At 44.0% G+C, this 19,032-nt stretch overlaps 1 protein-coding gene across 1 annotated transcript in view; it reads right to left on the reverse strand.

The window, feature by feature from the left end:
* Nucleotides 1-19,032, reverse strand: part of PDE2A (phosphodiesterase 2A) — a 117,846-nt gene that overhangs the window by 28,513 nt on the left and 70,301 nt on the right. The window contains exons 4-12 of the mRNA XM_074216795.1: nt 17,535-17,644; nt 16,467-16,522; nt 3,754-3,813; nt 3,138-3,306; nt 2,911-2,963; nt 2,451-2,525; nt 2,261-2,302; nt 1,572-1,640; nt 1,039-1,169 (exon numbers count right to left, since the gene is read on the reverse strand). Of these exons, the coding sequence (XP_074072896.1) occupies nt 1,039-1,169; nt 1,572-1,640; nt 2,261-2,302; nt 2,451-2,525; nt 2,911-2,963; nt 3,138-3,306; nt 3,754-3,813; nt 16,467-16,522; nt 17,535-17,644 (765 nt within the window). The remainder of the gene's footprint in view (nt 1-1,038; nt 1,170-1,571; nt 1,641-2,260; nt 2,303-2,450; nt 2,526-2,910; nt 2,964-3,137; nt 3,307-3,753; nt 3,814-16,466; nt 16,523-17,534; nt 17,645-19,032) is intronic.

Genomic DNA, 19,032 nt, shown 5'->3' on the forward strand with positions numbered 1-19,032 from the left:
ATCTTTCCTGGTATCTCAGACTCTGGACTGGCATTTTCCCTGGGGATCAGGCTACCTGCCCACTATCCTTGTTATTGCTTTCCCTGCTCTGGACTCTTTTCAGATGCATCCTGGTTATCCATCCCAGGCCTCCCATCCAGATGCCATCTCCTGGCCCTGACCCTGAACAATATTCCCATCAAATATCAGACTTTCAGAGTTCAGAAGGAACATAAAAGATTGAGGCTCAGAGGAAGGGGGAGGGCTTGCTCAAAATCACACAGCAACAGGGCAAAGTCAGGACTAAGAATCTCCTGACTCCCAGACACCTGCTCTCCCCAACATCTGGCAAGGTGTTTGGTTCTAAGTTGCATCCTTTCATCCATATTTGAAGTTAAGAGTCCTGAGTTCAAATTCCAGTTCTGAAATTTACTATCTGTGACTTTGGGTCAGTCACTTCCCTTTTTGAAAAACCCCCATCTGAAAAATGAGGAATTCCAACTAGGTTGGTCTCTATTCTAAGGCATCTTTCATCTTTTCTAATCCATATCCTGAGGTTCTTCCTTTCCCCCAGGTCAGACACTCTAAACTCTAGGCCCTCATCATCTCTTTCTTTCACTTTGACTCAACCTCAAAGGTTCCTGGCCTGTCACCACTCAGTACTCATGACAGTCCTAGGTGGACAATAGGGTTATGGGGAAATGTCAGTCATTTGGATGAAAATTGGCCCAAGCAATACATGGAGGAGATAACCAAGTGGAAGAATTCAGGATTATCTGAAATTTGGCTATGAATTTTGGGCAGAAGGAGGATGGGTATATGGAGAACGTAGTAAATGAGGTCAAGCATCCCGAGATCTCATTGACCACAACTTTCTGTGCAACAAACCACCCACTATCAATTTCCCATCCATCATCCTGCTTCCTCTTTCCTGATCTTTGAAGGAGTGGTGGTTAGCAATGCTTTGCCCCTCACATCCAACAGAAGGCTACCACTATAGGGTGCCTGTCCACATACTGCTTTAGCTTCCCTCCCATTCTCAGCCTCTGCAGGACTCACGTGTCTCCTCCCTGCTTGTTGAAGGTGCAGGCTAAGGCCACCACCTGATTTGTAGCCCGACAGATGACAGGGACGCAGAGCATGGATTGCAGCTCACATCCCACGAGGTTCTGCAGCTGTGTCACCTCTTCCTGTAAGGTGGAGAGCACAGGTGAGAGAGGAGAGACAGGTGAGGGTCAAGGGCTTTTGAAATCTCCATAGGCAACAGCCAACAACAATCCTAGTTCTCTGGGCCAGGAGTCAGCCGATCTGAGTTCTATTCTCAACTTAACTGTTGACTTATAGTGAAACCTTAGACAAGTCTCTTAGGGTCTCAGTTTCTCCTGGGGAAAATGAGAATGAGGCTAGCTGTTCTCCTAGAGGCAGCTCTGGGAAGTAGTAGGGGAAGGGAAATGGGGGAATGCTTTGGGGATCTTCTGCTGTCTCCTTCTCCAAGGCACCAGGGAGGTGAGGGAATCTCCTGCCTGAGGGAAAAGCAACTCAACCCAAGCCCACCCCTCATCTCAAGTGCATGTCCAGGAGCTATCACTCACTGAAGTGAGGTCCTTCAGTGTGATGGATTCCTTGTTCTTTACCACCTGGCCCAGGCGCCCCACTGTCATCTGTAAGGGAGAATGGTAGAAAGGCAAAGTAAGAGACACATACACAAAGCATAAGGGATGTGGGAAGAGGAGACTCCTAGTGACAGAGGAGAAAGGTGACTTGGTCTTGGGTGAGGCAGGGTGGAGAAGATACCTCTAGTCCTTGCTACCCAACTGTCCCCAAGCAAAGAGCTCCAGGACCTTTCCTGACACACATCCTCTCCCTGCCTAGAGAGGACTTTTGGCAACACCCAGAATCACCCTATTCATCCTTGGAAATGAGACATGGGAGACAGGCCCCAATCCACCCTCCAAGAGTTCTGGAAATAATCAAAAAATAATTCAACAGAGTGCAATACATCTTCAAGAAAGAGAGGGCCAGAGAAATAATAAAAGAGCCAGTCTCATCTTGATAGCCCCTCCCTCACCAAAGGACTTCCAAGAGGTCTTGGATGATAAGATGCCCAAACATTCAGAGACCATAAGATCTTACATGAGCTTAAATCTATTAAAATCTATCCTCTAAGAGATTCTAAAATATCCCAAATAGACCTGACAAAGCCCAGTAGATCACTAAGAGATTCCCAAATAGCCCCCAGCAGTTCTTTGACAACAGACAGCTAAAGGAGCCAGCAACTCACTGGAAAACTGACTTCTTCTCCAAGCACTTTGTCTCCGATGACCTACCAGGTAGAGAAAAGGGGAAGGAACACGGGGGAGAGGTGTTAGTGTTAGACAACAAGGGACCATGGCATTGACAGTCCTCCTCCCCATCCCTTGTTGCCATGGTCTCTGGCTCCTCTCTCTTTCTGAGGATTTCAAAGCACTCACCTGGCAAGAAAGCTGGAGGTTATCCTCTGAAACAAGAAGGAGACAGCACGTTGAGGACTCGGTCTCCTGTTGCAACTGAGGAAGGAAGAGTGCCAATTAATTCTACGACCCCAAACAGACCCTTTCCCACCTATTTAATCAAAGGGCCTACTGATGTCCCTCCTTTAGGGAACCTTTCCTGTTCGACCCATTTCTACAATCAATCTCCTCAAGCCAAGAGATAACTTCCCCCAAAACAGGGTCCCTGTTTTCTCTCCCCCACCCAGATCATGGGCTCCCAGAGTTAGGCTCTGCCCTTTCTAAGGAGAGAAGTTTTGTGACTCTAGGTCCAATATCTCCTGAAGATAGGACTTCTGAATCCCCTCTCAGATGGGAAGCTTTGGCTGTGTTTAGCTCAGGTAAAGGGGATGGGGATAGTGGAGATTTGGAGGGGTGAAAGTGGGGAAAGAGTCCAACTCACATAATGGAGTACTTTGAGCTGAAGGGAAGAGGCATCCAGGTCATAGAGTTCCCCTGTAAGGAAGCCAGGGTTAGGAGAGGCAGAGGTGAAAACTACCCACCACACCTACCCAACCCCATTCATGAGATCTGATCCCATTCACCTGTCTCAAACCCTCTCTGTCTCTTTGTATCTCTCTCCTTCCCCGCCCCCTACACTTCTCCATCCAGCTTTCCCCACTGCCTCACCACACAGCTGCAGAATCCTGCTGTCCAGGTCACTGTAGCCACCGGTCCTGATAGACACAGCCCCATCTGGCCTGGCCAGTGAGGTGGGTGGGGAAGAGGGCTCTGGCACTGGCCGGGGGCGGGCCTGACGCTGCTGTAGGGTCCGAAGCCTCTTCAAGGCCACTAGAGTCTAGGGAAAAGAGACTGGAAATGAGGGGCAGCATCAGGGGCCCAGGGACCCCAAGCGCTGGCCATTCCCATCCCTTTCTACCAGACACCCCTATCCTTTTGTGGACAACACCCTCCCTCCCCTCTCCTAGGACCTCAACAATATTATAAGAAACAGAGTATGAAGTATTCTCAGGGAGAATGATGGCCTAGACTGAGGGAGGCAATGCCCAAAGGTATACAACAGGGTCGGATATATAACCATTATCTCCTGACCTTTTCCCCAAGACTCTTTCTTCTGCATGTGGCTCTTTGGGTTAATGACCCCACCCTCTCCAGCCTCCCCCTCCCACATCCTCACATCCTCCCATCCACTTTGTACTGTTCAGGATGTCCAGTCTGAAGACAAAATGTAGGGTTTCCTGAGAGGCCCAGGCCCCAGCATCCTTCTCTCCCAGGTCCTACTCACGTGCTTCTCTAAGGCCTGCAGGTTCTGCTCATCCCCTTCACTGAGTTGAGCACAGTGTACCTGGAAGAACAGGGACCCCTACCTAAGCCATTCTGTTCTTTTCACCCCTTCCCTTAGAAATGGCCTCCCCACAAAACACCCCTCCAAAAAAGTCCTGGAAATGTCCTCCCCTGGTCTCCTCTTCCAACCTATAAATCCTCCTCCCACCATTCAAATTAATCCCACACCTTCCCATTAATCTTTCATTAATCCCATTAATCTTCCAAGGCTGACCCAGAGAAATAATACTAACACTCCCATTTAGTCCAAGTAGTCTTATCCTCACCTTCAGAGGACGAAACTGAGGCTCAAGGTGAAGTGACTAGTCTATGGTTTTCCAACTATTAAGTATCCAAAGTACCATTTCATTCAATTCAATGAACAGTTAAGCAATTATCAGGTGCAAAGCAACATTCCAACCCAGGACTCTTCATTTTAATTTGAAGATTCTTACTATCTCCTTTTCCTCTCCTTATATTCTTCTCTAGCTTATTCAGATATGAACACCACCCCCTGCTATATACACATCACACAAACACATAGACCACATGCACACACACACACACACACACACACACACACACACACACACACACATACCACCACCACCACCACCCCCATCATGTCACTCTGCTCATTGCTGCCCTATTCAAGAGAAGGCAAAGCATCCTCTCATCTACACACCTGCTATGTCTGTGCCTGCCAGTCTCTCTGACACTTGGTGACTCACAAGTCACTGTGGTCTCTATGTATGTCTCTAAATGAAAAGCCACAGAACCACAGACCCAGAGGGCATCCCATTCACAAACTCTTAGAGAGTGATTTCCCACTGCAGCACCCCAGGGTTGGGGAGGGGGTCCTATAGAGGCTGTAGGGGGAGTACACTCTAGTAATGGAGAGCTCACCCTCTCCAGAGTCATTCACTCCAAAATAAAATAGCTCTGATCAGCAGAAAGGTTTTTCTTACATTGGGTTTTATGTACCTTCTAGTAACTCTTTTTTTCCCACCAGAATACCTGAAAGGACAGGTTATATAAGATAGGTTCAAATCCCATTGTGCTACCTACTACCTGTGAGATCTTTGCCAAACCTTCCCCCAACCTAAGCTTCAACTTCCTCATCTGTAAAATGTGGGGGCTGGGGGGGGGGACTGGGGAGAGCTCCTTAGAGCTTCATCATCAGCTTAAGTGTTTGAAGTAAACACAGTTCCTAATTCCTTCCATACACCTTCCCTTAGCCTGCTCTCTTACTAACCTCATCACATTCCTCTGAATTCATTCTAATTTATCAGTGTCCTTCTGAAAATGTGATACCCAGAATTAAGTACACTCTTGTAGATGAGTTTTGACCAGAACAGATGATAACAGGACTATCACCTCTCTCCTTCTGGATGTTGTTTTATTAATGAAGTCTAAAGGCATACTAGGTCTTGTCATCTTTTCCTGTCTTTCTGCAGTGGGGAAAGGGACAAATTTAGGAATATATCATTGAGGTTTCTGAGTCTCTTTCCTTCTCTATTTGCTTTCCTCCCCTGCCCTCCTCTCCAACTCCTTCCCTACCCCAAGACCCCTGGAGCTTTTTCTTCTTGGAGTCTTCTTTTTCTTCTGTGATTATTCTCAGCATCACAAGAAGGATGGAGCATCCAACCTGCATAGGAATCCTGTCACTAAGGCAAGAGAGAAATCATCCAGTCTCTCCATGAAGACCTTTAGGGCCAAAGGACTCACTTCCTGCCAAGAAGGCAGCCCAGTCCATATCTGAACTGCCCTAATTATTTCATAATTTTTATTCTTTATGCTGAACTGAAACCCATCTCAGCAGATTTTCATCATGACTACCAGTTAGAGCCTCTGGAGCCAAGCTGGACAAGTCCAACCCTCTTCTATAGGCTAGTTTTTCAAATACTTCATCTCTTCCTTGTTCAGATGAAGTCACCCCTCTCTTCAGTGTTGCCCCCCCCATGCCCCATCTCACCTTCATCCCGATATCCCTGCAGAGTATATGCCCCATGCTCTCCCCAGGAAGATAAGAGAGAAGATGGGGATGACTTCATTTTTATAAGCAACCCGGAGGCATCCCTAGCCACATCATCACTGAATTTAACACAGTGCACTCTAATTACTGCAGAAAGAAAGGTCAGACGTGATCAGACTTGTGCCAAATTAATCTTCCTTACCTACAAGTCTGACCGTGTAACATTGCTGCTCTGGAAACTTCACCAGCTCCCTATTGCTCTCCTGGTAGGGATAAACAAACCCTTAGCCTGGCATTCAAAGTCCTCCTGCTTCTCTTTTGCATATCATTTCCTCAGGCCTTCCTTTTTTGATGCTCTACTGTCCAATTGAAGTGAGTTTCCAGACTCATCCTGCTCTTTCCTTTCCACACATAGAATTACACAGGCCTTCCCCCACCAGGAAGGCACTCCCTCCTCTTCTCTGACATCCTTCTCTTTCTTCAGTACCCAACTCAAATACTGCCTCTATCATGAAGCCAGATGACAGTGAACTCCAATCTCCACACGTCGCTTTGCCTCAGAATCGTATAGAATTATAAACTCTCAAGAGTTGGATGAGACTTCAGTCCAAACAGCTCCTGGACAAAGATCCTTAATACAACAGCCTGGACCAGGAAAGGCAGTTGATTTAACAAGAGTAATGGATTGGGTTTGCCCTTATGCCACCCTACCTCCTATCACCCCCTCTCTGACTTATCTGACTTCCCTAGGTTTCTTCAAGGACTAGCCACAGTCTCATCTTCTCTAAGAAGCCCTTAAAGCTAGTGCCTCCCCTCTATTGTTTATCTCCAGTTTATCCTGTATAGATCTTATTTGTACATGACTGTTTGCTTTTTATCTCCCATTAGATTGTGAGTTCCTTGAGAGTAAGGACTGGCTTTTGTCTTTCTATGTAACACTGGCACTTAACACATCAAAGTAAGCATTTTATACATGCTTATTGACTGGCTGATTAAATGATTGACTGATCCCCCCAATCACTGGACCTTAATAAAAATATTATTTTTTATTCCAGCACTTGAGACACAGTTGACCCTTACCAGAACCTTTAGTGGAGGCCCAGGTATTCAAATATTCTTATAATTCTGCTATCTCCTGACTGATTATTCCTTCTAATGATATTGACAAAAATCTATTCCTGCCTTTCTTTTCTAAATGACTTTTATCCATATCTTCCCACAAGTTTTCTATTGGAAGCCCACCCAACATGTTGGCAGCCTTCCTCTTGACATTGTAAAGATATCATCAATACACATATATTGTTCATTGGTCAGTCTGAGCCCTTCTCAAATGACCAGTCATCTTCTGACTCATACATTTTTTATGGACATCCTTTACCTTGATTTCCCTTCCTAATTCCTCTACTGCTATATGTTACAGCCAGGGATATGCTGGAGTCAGTTTGTATTGGCTCCTGAGAATCAACTATTAAACTTTCAGTGTGAGCATTTTACACTTTGGAAATCAATGAACATTAAAAACTGTGCTTGCTTTATTGTTTTGCTGATTGTATAGATTTAAGCAAGTGATGGAGAACTGAAGATAATTTATCTTAAGTTTTAAAATTACCCTGTAGTTTTGGAGACCTGGTTGTCATACATTTACTAGCATGTCCTTGGTTACAACCCACTCATACCCACCATGTCTTTCTCCATTGCCTTCTGGGTGATCTTCAATTTCAAATCTTCAAAAGCTGTAGCAGTCTATAACTGGAAGCCATCCAGCACTGAGGATGATGGGTACTACATGTATATTTTATAGATTTTTTAAAATAGATTTTTATTCTCCTTTTTAAAGATAAGTACAACACATATAGTTTACAGATATTTTTTAAAAATAGATTTTTATTCTCCGTTTTAAAGATCACAAATTGTCAGAGTCAAGATTTGTACCTAGATTGCTCCTGACTCCACATCTATCATGAATTCCACTGCTTCTTTCTGAGAGCTGAGCCCTTGGGAATTTGGTGAACCCCCAACTCATTCTTGGAATAATGCTTTTGAATACATAAAATACAATATATAAGATTTACAAAGGAATCTGATTATATTGAACTGCAGTTATCAAAATATTGTAAAGCATAATCATGAACCCTGCAGGTTAAGAAACTCTGCCTTAAAGATAATCTTTCTCATTTTATCGATGAGGAAACTATGGTCAAGAAAGAAGAAGGGACTTACTCAAGGTGAAATAGGTATTAAGTAGCAAGGCTGGGATTTGAACTCAGATTTTTAGATCCAATGTTTCTTCCATCTGAGGACAGGGGCTATGGCTTACTTCATCTTGGGATTCCTATCACCAGTGTTGAGAACAGGAACCTGTACTCAGTGACTGAAGTGTAGAAGGGTTCTAATAAGGAACCTGGAATGATCAGCAATAGTTTCTTAGAGGAAAAGAGAACTGACCTAGGACTTAAAGAATGGAAAGATTCAAGAGAGGATGAAATGGGGCATTCATGTAGAGAAATGGCTTGAGCAAAAGCATCAAGATGGAAATTATCCAAGTGTGAAGGACTAGTCTGATTGTCTACAAAGGATACAGGAAAAGAAGATAATAGAAAGAATAGGGTCAGACTGTGGAGAGCCTCAAATTCTAGAGAATCTGAATCTTCTTCCATAGATAATAGCAGGCTCCTGCTATTCAGGAAAGGGATCTGGTCAGAAGTCAGATAAGAAAGAAACTGCCATAATCAATGTGGAATGATGGAAGTTAAGGATTGGGCTTGGAAGGAAAGTCTTCCCTTTCATCCCTCACCCCAGGGATGGTTAGTGGGTGGGGAGGGGGTGGAGATGGCCCCATCTGTGACTCCTACAGGAGCGGGTGACTAGGGATTGTGGGGATACCACAGTCTCATTTGCATACAGTGCTGGGTTCATTTCATTCTGGAACTAGTTCTAGTCTCTCCTTTGCTCCTCTTTGGAATCTAGGTCTCCCCTTTGGAATCAGACCTACTAGCCAGGGCAGAAGGAATACACTTAGGGAAGGTGAATCGATAACATGGGACCAACATGGGAACCAAAGTCTTGACCCAGACATCAATCAATCAATCAACAGGTATTTATTAAGCATCTATTGTGTACCAAGACCTGGAGATATAAGTGCAAAAAATGAATCAAAGGCTATTCACAAAGAGCTCACGTTCTAACAACAGCCCAAGGCCTTTGGTGTCTGTCTGATAGTAGCCATTCACAGACTTACAAGCATACACATAAAGAAACACTGCTAAGTGTACAAACAGCTATTCCCACACAAACCCCGAATGCACACTCACATGATGAACACCTAGCATACATATATACCTCTATATATAAGGATACACACAGATTCACGCAGACATTTATACACATCCTGGGTACATGCAGACATAGTCATACAAAGACATTTGTGTGCATGAATCTCTCATAGACTTACACACATACATATACACCACTAATACACAAAGACCATGTATAAATGTGTGTGTGTGAGTATATGTTGGCATATATGAGTTTCTGAAAGGATGAATGAGCAACAAGACATTTCTTGAGGTCTTATTTCATTTTTCTGTGACACTTGGGAGTATTCATGCTCTAGGGGTAGGCATGCATATTAGGATGCTTCATATGGATGCACACACACACACACACACACACACACACACACACACAGAAAAATTCATCTTTGCATTCTCCTATACACATTCACATATATACACTCAGACACACACCCAGACACCTGCATACACAAGGGCATTCTTACACTCACACAAGTCTTCAAATGAATCAAGGACACGTGTGCATGTAGATACATATCCTCCCATAGTCCCACCTTCACACACCTTCATACTCAAACACCAACTCATATAGAAAAGCTCACTTAGACACACATACACACACACATTTCCATACTTTTAATGATCTGGGAAACAAGCACACATTTGACCAGATCCTTTCACAGAGTCAAGAAGCCCAGTACTCTTTGATGTGCAGGACAGAAGCATCTCAGGGGGATTCCCTGTGTCCAGGGGTCCTGAAGCCCATCTCACTGGAGACAGCCACTCTGAGCTGACCATAGCACTTCCCTCTTCTGCCTCTCTCCAGTCCACTAGGGGCCTTTTGGGTCAATTGAATTAACTCAACAAAATAGTAGGAGTTTCACAGCCAAGTCACACCAGAGAGATAGACTGAAAGCAGAGTCAGGGAATTATTGAAATAAACCTGGGAAATTACAGAATCTTGAGCTACCAAGATCAAGAATCTAGGAATGAGATCTAGACAAAATCATAAAGGAGGGAGCAGGTAACTCCCTCCTGCATAGACTCACAGAGTTTTCTGAAGTGATTAAGAATAGAATGATCTCCCTCTGGGTTCAAATCCTGCCTTTAACTTTTATTTTTGTGATCTTAGACAAATGAATGAAACTCTTTGAGTCTCAACTGTAATCCATAGAAGTTAGGCAAAACCATCTAAATTATATTCCTTCCAAATCAGACATCCTGGGAACTCTATTTGCTCATTAAAAAAGCTTGCAAAACCCCCCAGACCTACAGATAATCCAAAGACATTTTCCATTTACCTTTGGAATATGTCATAACTACTCATTCCTGGTATACATGGCTAGATTAAATTACAGGATATCTTTCCCACAGAAGAGGTTAGTTGAGTCCAGGAAGGGGTTATAAGAGTGGCATGACAAGGAAAGAAGTCTTTGTTGAGATGGGACAGGGGACTGGAGAATATGTTGCTTCTGGATTCTAGAATGCCAGCTAAAGCAGCATTTAAAAATTTACTATAGGGACAGCTAGGTGGCAAAGTGGATAGAGCACTGGCCCTAGAGTCAGGAGGGCCTGAATTCAAATCCAACCTCAGACACTTAATAATTGCCTAGCTGTGAGACCTTGGGCAAATCACTCTTGCCTTAAATTTAAAAAAAAAAATTTTAATTAAAAAAAAACCATACTATGAACTTCTCTGGTGGAAATATAAAGGAGAAAAAGGCCCCAGAGTTTTAACACAAATACCCTCCATGCTACCTATCTCTAATAAGAAATAGCATCCTGTGCGTAGGAAGGCAATGATTTTTAATTGAAGATTACCAGAACTAACTGTGCCCCTCACTTCAGAGATCTAGGATGCAATGGCCAACACTTCAGAATTCTACTTTAGAAATCTAAGACAACTGGGCTGGCTTCCATCTTTTATAACATTCATTCCAAGAGTTTTCAGGGATCCAAGGGAACTCTGAATTTGGCTTCAATTTTCAGTTCTGTGTCTATCCCTCTGTGTTACCCTTCTCATCCCCCAAAAGTGAGAAGCCTTCTATAGGCCACACCTATGTCAAGAGAGTGCTTGAAGATCTTCTGAAGATGTTAAAAGCATGAAAAAAATAGTTTAGTGATCTAAGTATCAGGGAATGACAGGATCTCTCTGTCCCAGACCTAGAAAGGATCTTGAGAGGTCATCTAACCAATTCCCCTACCTCTGAATCAGAGGACAAAGGGAAAAAAAGAGAAAAAAATGAATAGGCCCTGTAGGGTAACATGGCTAACACAAGGCTGCCAAAATCAGATTGCCTGGGAAAATGACCTACTTGAGTGAAGAGAAGCATATCTGCTTACAGACACACAGTCAAGTGTATTCATAAATAAATACACATGCAGGTATACCAAGACATAAAACTCTCAAAGCTGAAAGGGTCCTCAAAGGGCATCTCATCCAGATTCCCATTCAGAGCATGAATACTCTTGACAGACTCCCCAACAAAGCAGTCATCTACCCTTGGATTTCCTGATGTCATGGGAAGCACTGGATGTAAAGTCAAAGAACCTAATACTTCCAACCTGTATGACTTTGGATGTCGGTTTCCCTCTGTGGGCCTTAGTTTCCTGGTTTGAAAAAGTGATAGACTTGATCTCAAAACCTAAGGACTTCTCAATTCTGAATCCTATGATTCTATACTCTCTGGGGACAAAGAGTTCAGTCCTTACTGATGTAGCCCCTTCCAAGGCATATCTTCAAAGATATGGTCCTTATTGGTGGCAAGCTTTTTGCTCATATTGAAAATAAATGTACCTCCCTGTGATATCTCCCTCTTGTGGGGATCACCCAGAATATTTCTTCTCCCTTTGTTCCAGGATAGTCCTACCAAATCCATAACAAAGTCATTGTAAAAGTCTGGCAGGAATGTCTTAATTATCAAACTATATTAAAATTCCCCTACCCCCTTCCATAGTCTCCTAAAGGGGGAACCAGGAAAGACACCCCTTATCTTGCTTGTCTTCTTCTTCCCCACCCTATCCCATCATCACTCATCTTCCCCAGTCAGAGGAAGCAGGGCCAGGGACATATTTTGCAGGCATGACATATCCCAAATCTGCTAACCCAAGCTCCTCTGCAGACAGGAGGCCATCTGACAATCTGGAGGAAGAGAATCAGGGAGGGAAGCAGATGGTGGGAAGTCAGTGTGAACAAGAGGCACATTCCCTGGAGAGCAAGAGAGCCTTTGGGTGCTGGGGAGAGGGCGCTCCCTGCGGATAAGGTTATGACTGCCCCCCCCCCAGACTGAGGGTTCCCTAAGGGTAAGAACTATATCTCACCCTTAGATCATGAACTGCCTGAAGGTAGGAGTCATTGATCAACCCTCCCACGTCCAGGGACTCCCTTCTGGTTCTCTTCCCTTCCCCTCTCTTCCAAAAGTTAACTAAAAGGTCAGATGCCTTTGAATCACTTTAATTCCCTTTTAATGAGTTGGGGATGACAGCTCAGAGGACCTGGCAAAAGAGAAGAGCTAAGTAATCCACTCTATTCAGGATGCATGAGGGGAAGGATTAGAAATCCTGAATCTGATCTAGGTACTTATTGATGAAGTGAAAAAAGAGGAGTTGGGACTATTTATGGGCCTGACCCATGGCTGGGGGTCAGGACCCTTGGCTTCTAGTTCTAATTCAGCTGCTGAAGTGATGTCAACAAGGGCAAACCCCCAGTCCTCAAAAGACCTGAGCTTCCTTCTATGTAAAAATGAAGGCACTGAATCCAGTGGTCTCTAAGATACTTTCTTTTTTTTTAAGAAAGATTTAATTTATTTTGAGTTTTATAATTTTCCCCCTTCTTGCTTCCCTCTCCCCACCCCCCACAGAAAGCAGTCTGTTAGTCTTTACATTGTTTTCATGTTATACATTGATCTACGTTGAATGTGATGACAGAGAAATCTAAGATACTTTCTATCCAGACTTTTCTGACTTCTAAGGTCCCTCCCAGCACTGACATTCTGGGTTCTATGGCCTTCTAGATCTTATGTTCTATGTTCTAAGGCCCTTCCAACTCCAATGCTCTATGATTCTATTATGTCCTTACCTTTACCCTTGCAGTTCTATATCTTTGATTGGCCTTGTATTCCCTCAGGATGAGTCTATGGCTCAGTGATTCCTTAAGACATAACCATCATTCTGGCTTTTCTCCCTCCTCCTCCTCCTGTCATAAGACATCCTTTCTCATCCCCTTCCTATCTTAATTTTCCATCCCTACAAGCCTGGTTCATGCCTCATGTGGGTCTTGCCCTCCAACAATCTTTCCCCCTCATAAATGCTTAATAATTGTGTCCTGTTATTGTTCTTTCTTCCCTCAATATCATGCTAGCCAGGGAAAACCAGTTCCCCTAACCCATCTCCCTTTCTATGTATCTTTGTCTGCTTGTGACCTTCTGTCTCTCTGTATTTCTCTCTCTCTCTCTCTCTCTCTCTCTCTCTCTCTCTCTCTCTCTCTCTCTCTCTCTTTCTCCCCCTATATCCCTATCTCCATATATGTTCTGCGTTTCAAAGCTGATACAATCCCTCAAATGGGGCTCACTGCCTCCAGCCATCTGGCTTCCCAAATCTCATTCTCCGAGTCCCTCTGTCCTATTCTTTACCTCATAACCCTCCTACATCTTTGCCCCTCCTCTCTCTCCTTCCTCCAGTGTCTGAGGAAGAGCTAGGCCTTCTCTATGATAAAACAAACCTTTCTGCTTATGCCCTTGATCCCATCCCATCACATCTCCCCCATGAGCTCACCCCATTAATCATTCCCTCTCTCATCTTCTCCTTCTTCCTATCTCTTGTTTCCTTCCCTGCAGCTTCTTGGGTCTGCCTCGTTCTTTAAAAAAAAAAAAAAAAAGTCTTCCCTTGGCCCAGGCAGCCCTTTCAGCTAGTGTTCTATTTCTTTCCTTTCACTGCCAAAGTCCTAGAAAGAACAGCCTACATTCACTGCGTCCACTTCTTTCCCACCCACTCATTTCTCTTCCCTTTGCAATTTGGCTCTTGACCCCACTACTTCATTAAAACTCTCCTCTCAAAGATGTTTAATGATTTCACCTGCCAAATTGAGAAGATTGTTCTCAGCCCTCATCTCCCTTGATCCCTCTGTCAGTTCTGATCACACTGGCCACCCCATTCTCCTGAATACTCATGCTCCCCCTCCCTTGACTGTTCTGACATCTCTCCTGAACCTCCTCCCTCTCCCTTCTTTCCTGCTCCTTCCCAGGCTCCTTTGTTGGATCATTTATCTGTCTCTTGCTCCCTAAAAGTGTGTCCTTCAAGGTTCTCTTTTAAAATGATATCCCCCCCAGGAAGGATGCTCTTAAGGGAGATCCTGGGTCAGGGTAGAGAGCCTGGTTTTGAGACCTGGGGTCTTTGAGACCCAAAGGGACTTTGGGAAAGTTCCAACTTCCCTCCCAGGCCTTGTCTTTCTCATTTGTGAAATAAGGGAAGTGAACTAGATGACCCCTGAGGTCCCTTCCAACTCATCTAACATCCTGTGATTCCCACATCCTCTTCTCTCCCTCTTTATGTTCTCTCCTTTGGTGACCTCATCTGATCCCATGAGTCCAATTATCATCATTAGTAGTCAGTGTGGTATAACAGGGAACTTGTAAGATCTGGGTTCCAATGCCAATTCTGATACCTATTAGCTGTATGACCAGCAGCCTGTGAAGTAACCATGGGACCATAAACCAGTGTCTTATCCTCTCTAATCCCTAGCTTCCTCCTCTGCCACTGGGGATGAGAATACCTGCACCACTGAATTCACAAGGTTGTCCTGAATGTCAAACAAAAGAAAATTTGTAAAACAGTTGGCAAACTTTAGAGGATAAGATCAATTAGCATGCTAAAGCAGAAAGAACCTTGGCTCTGGGGTGGGAGGATCCAAGTTCAAATCCTACAAATCCTGCCTGTGATACCATCTAAATGACTTTGGGTAGGTCACTTAGATTTCTAGGGTATCTGTTTCCTCATTTGTAAAATCAACTCTAGGCAGAGGGCTTTCAGTCCTTTATCCCTAATCAATGTCTGTCTGTCTGTCTGTCTGTCTGTCTCTCTCTCTCTCTCTCTTTCTCTCTCTCTCTCTCTCTCTCTCTCTCTCTTCCCTTGCTCTGACCTCCACGATTAGCATGAACATCCTCATGGAACCATTGAAGCATTGTGTCTATCACAAGTTTAACATGTCTAAAACTAGACTCATCACTGCCATTCCATGCATCTATTCCTTCTCCAAATGTTCCTATTTCTATTGAAATGACCTGCATCTTTTCAGGCACCCAGATTCATAATTCAGAGCTATCCTTATCTAACTATTTTACTATCCTTACTATCTTTCCTCTCCCTTACGCCCACCCCATCCAATGAGCTGAAAGAGTTTGTCAATTCTATCACAACAGTCTCTTGAAGCCATTCTCTGTTCTTCTTTATACACACAAGCCCCCATGAAATCCTTTCATCTTGCTTCGTTGATGTTCTTCTACTTGCTTCTCCTCCAATCCATTCTCTGCACAATTGCCAAAATAATCCTCCTAAAGATCAGCTCTAGCTCTACCATTCTCCTGCTCAGAAGCCTTTGGTGACTCTCCATCACCCTAGCTTCTTAACCTTTCATTCAAGGCCTTTTGAAATCTGTTCTGAGTCTATCCTTCTAACTTTATTACCTCCTTCACAGTCTCTACTTCCCAACCAAACTTTCCAACCATGTAGTCTCAAATCCCATCTTCCCCATTCCAAGTATTCACTTCCCAACCCACTCCCCATACTTGAAGCACACCTTGTTCTCATCCTGAATCTCATAATCTTTATCATCTTTCATGGCCAAGATCAGAAGTTACCTCCCTTTCAAAGTCTCCATGATGCCCCAGATACTAGTCTTTTCTTCCTTCTCAAATCACAAAACACCATGCCTTATCTGAACAAATTGTATAGACCTTAGAGTCCTTTGGGAGAGGTACTAGGTCTTTTTTGTCTTTGGACCCATCCTTTGGACCCTTTGGACCCTCACAGCCTGGGCAGTGCTTTGTACATAAAAGGAAATTAATAAATCTTTGTTCATTAGAATTGAATGAGGACAGGAGTTATGCTGAGGGAAAATGTAGCTGATTTGGCCCCATAGTGGGGGAAGAAGATAAGGAGGAAGAGGGAGGCACAGGAAATGAGAGACAGTGATGACTTAGATAATCCAGAGGCAAGAACCTGGTCCAGGCTTGGAACACTCCATAAACCCACCCAGAGATACTCTCCTCCAACTCCCAACACAAAGGAAAATGTGAAGCAAGGAGAAGGGATGGACTCAAGGTGTCTACACTGGCTCCACTCAGAGAGTGATCATGACCCCTTTATACCAGCCCTGTCCCCATCCCCCATCCCTTAGTCCCCAGCTCTTACCAGGATGGTGGCCACAACGCCTCCTGCTTCCTTGTCCACCAATGGGACTACCAGCACTGGGAGGGGAAGGGCAGAGAAAGGACAGTGAGAAGGAAGTCACCATAAGGAGAACCGCAGCAAAACACAAGACACAAGAGATATAACATGAAGGACAGGATGAAAAAAAGAAACACAGAAACAAATAGTCAGAGGAGATAGAGAGACATAGAGAAACAAAAACACAGATCAAGTAACCCCAGGTGCCAAAGGAGAGACAGACACCAAAGAAGAAAGAGACAGGGCCATAAGACCACAAGGAAAGACAAAGACAGACCCTGACACCAAGCCTCTGGTCCTACAGTGCTTCATGGTTTGTAAAGTGCTATCCTCACAAGGTCTGTGAAGAAGGCACTGCAAGGATGAGTGTTCCCATTTTGCAGATGAAGAAACTGAGGCCTAGATCAGGGAAATGATTTGTCCAGAGCACATACAGATAAGAAGCAAGAAGCCAGGCTTTTGACTTACTCTTCCAAGACATTTAGAAGAAAGAAATTCAAAAACAAAGGAAGAAAAAGGAACAACTGGGAGGTAATATGGAAAGAGTGTGTGTGAGAGAGATAGAAAAGAGGGAGAGATAAGAAGAATGAAAGAGAAAAGAGAGGCAGGGGAGAGAAAGAGAGACAGAGAAAGAGAAAAGGGAGAGAGAGAAATAGGAAGAGAAAAGAGAAACAGAAGAAGAGACAGAGGAGAGGAGAGAAAGAGAGAACAGAGAGTGAGAAAGAGAAAAGAGAGAGATAGAAAAAGTAAGATAGAAAAGAAAAACAAGAATTGAGACAGAGAGGAAAGAGAAGAAAGAAACAGAGAAAGAGACAGAGAAAGAAAGATAGGGAGAAAGGTAGAGACAGAGAGACAGAGAGAGAGAGAGAGAGAGAGAGAGAGAGCAGGAACAAAGATAGAGCCAGGAGCAGAGGCAGACATGAACAAGGCCAGAGAAGAAGGCAGACAAGGAGACAGACAACGGGGACGGGCAGAGACAGAGACAGTGCTCCCCTGCTACCCCTGCCATCCCATGTTGGACCTATGCATTACCTTGTCTGTCAGCAGCCAGTGGGGCAGTCAGCCCCGTCAATGCCTTCTCTGGCAAGTCTGAGGGGCCCAGCCCACTGCAGCTCAGCCGCTCCCAGGCCTGGACGGCATCTCTGAGACAAAAACAAGACCTCATCAGCTGAGCTCTAGCCTACAGACACATAATTAGCCATGGATGTTGCCCCCCCACATTGTCTCCCCTCTTTTCTAATAACAGCTAGCACTTATATAGCATAAATTTAAGGTTAGGGTGGCATATATTATAAATGTTAAGGTATAATTGAATATATAAAGCAAAATACTTTGCATTTCCTATTGCATTTAATCCTCACCATAATCCTGAGAGGTAGATATAAATACCCTCATTTTACAGATAAGGAAACTGAGGCATAGAAAGGTTAAGTGCCTTGCCCAGGCTCACACAGCTAGTAAGTATCTGAATCAGAATTTGAACTTAGAACTTTCTGGCTCAAAATCTAGCTTCTTTCTATCCATTGTGCCACCTTCTTACTTTAAGCTTCTCAAAACATTTTATAAATGCTATATCATTCCCAACAACAGCTCTGTAAGGTAGATACTATTCTTACTTCTCTTTTACAGATGAGGAAACTAAGGCAGAGAGATGGAATGTCCTGCCCAGGATAATATAACTATTAGGTATCTAAAGCAGTATTTGAAGTCATGTTCCTCATTCAACATTCATTCCTCTGTCCACGGTGCTGCCTGGATGCCTCCTGCACCTGCCCTGAATGGATCAGTGAAATGGATAATCCATGCTCCTCTTCCAAATATCCAACCCTTTCATTTTCTCTCCTCTCCCTGTTCAACCTCTAATTGAGGAAAGGGAGAAGAAACACAGAAAGGAGGAGGAACAAAAATGGGAAACATGGATAATCCACAAATGGGCAGAAGAGAGACTGGATAACTGAGAGTGGATGCGGAATGATTATAATAACAACTTCTGGGATTGTTTGAGGATCAAATGAGACAATATATGTAAAGAGCTCGGCAGAGAGACCGGCACCTAGTAGGTGCTTTATAAGTTAACTACTTAAGCTTGACAAAGTGCTCTCTTTGCAACAACCCTGTAACTCAGGTAGTATATTATTATCTCTATTTTTGCAACCAAAGGAATTGAGACACAGACAACACTTGTCCAAAGTCTCAAAGGTCACCCTGTGGTCCTCAAACCTCTCTTCTGGGGCTCAAAAGCAATGTGTGTTGAAAGAGTACTTCCTGGACTCCATTAGAAGAAACTAGGACACAGAAAAAGACTGTTGTTTCCTGAAGGTCACTCAGCAATCCTGAAGTACAACTAGCTTCTGAACTAAATTAAATATAATTCTTTCAATTAATTATTCATCCAGTTCAACTAACATTTCCTGCAAACCACTAAGTGCTAAGGGCTTTGAGGGGAACAGACCCAGGTCCTTCTCTCAGGGAGCTTACAGTCTTCAAAGACAATATGCCCAAATTGCACCCACCCACAGAGAGCTTCAAA

Source organism: Macrotis lagotis, chromosome 1 (genome assembly GCF_037893015.1).
Source record: "Macrotis lagotis isolate mMagLag1 chromosome 1, bilby.v1.9.chrom.fasta, whole genome shotgun sequence".
Lineage (NCBI taxonomy): Eukaryota > Metazoa > Chordata > Mammalia > Peramelemorphia > Peramelidae > Macrotis > Macrotis lagotis.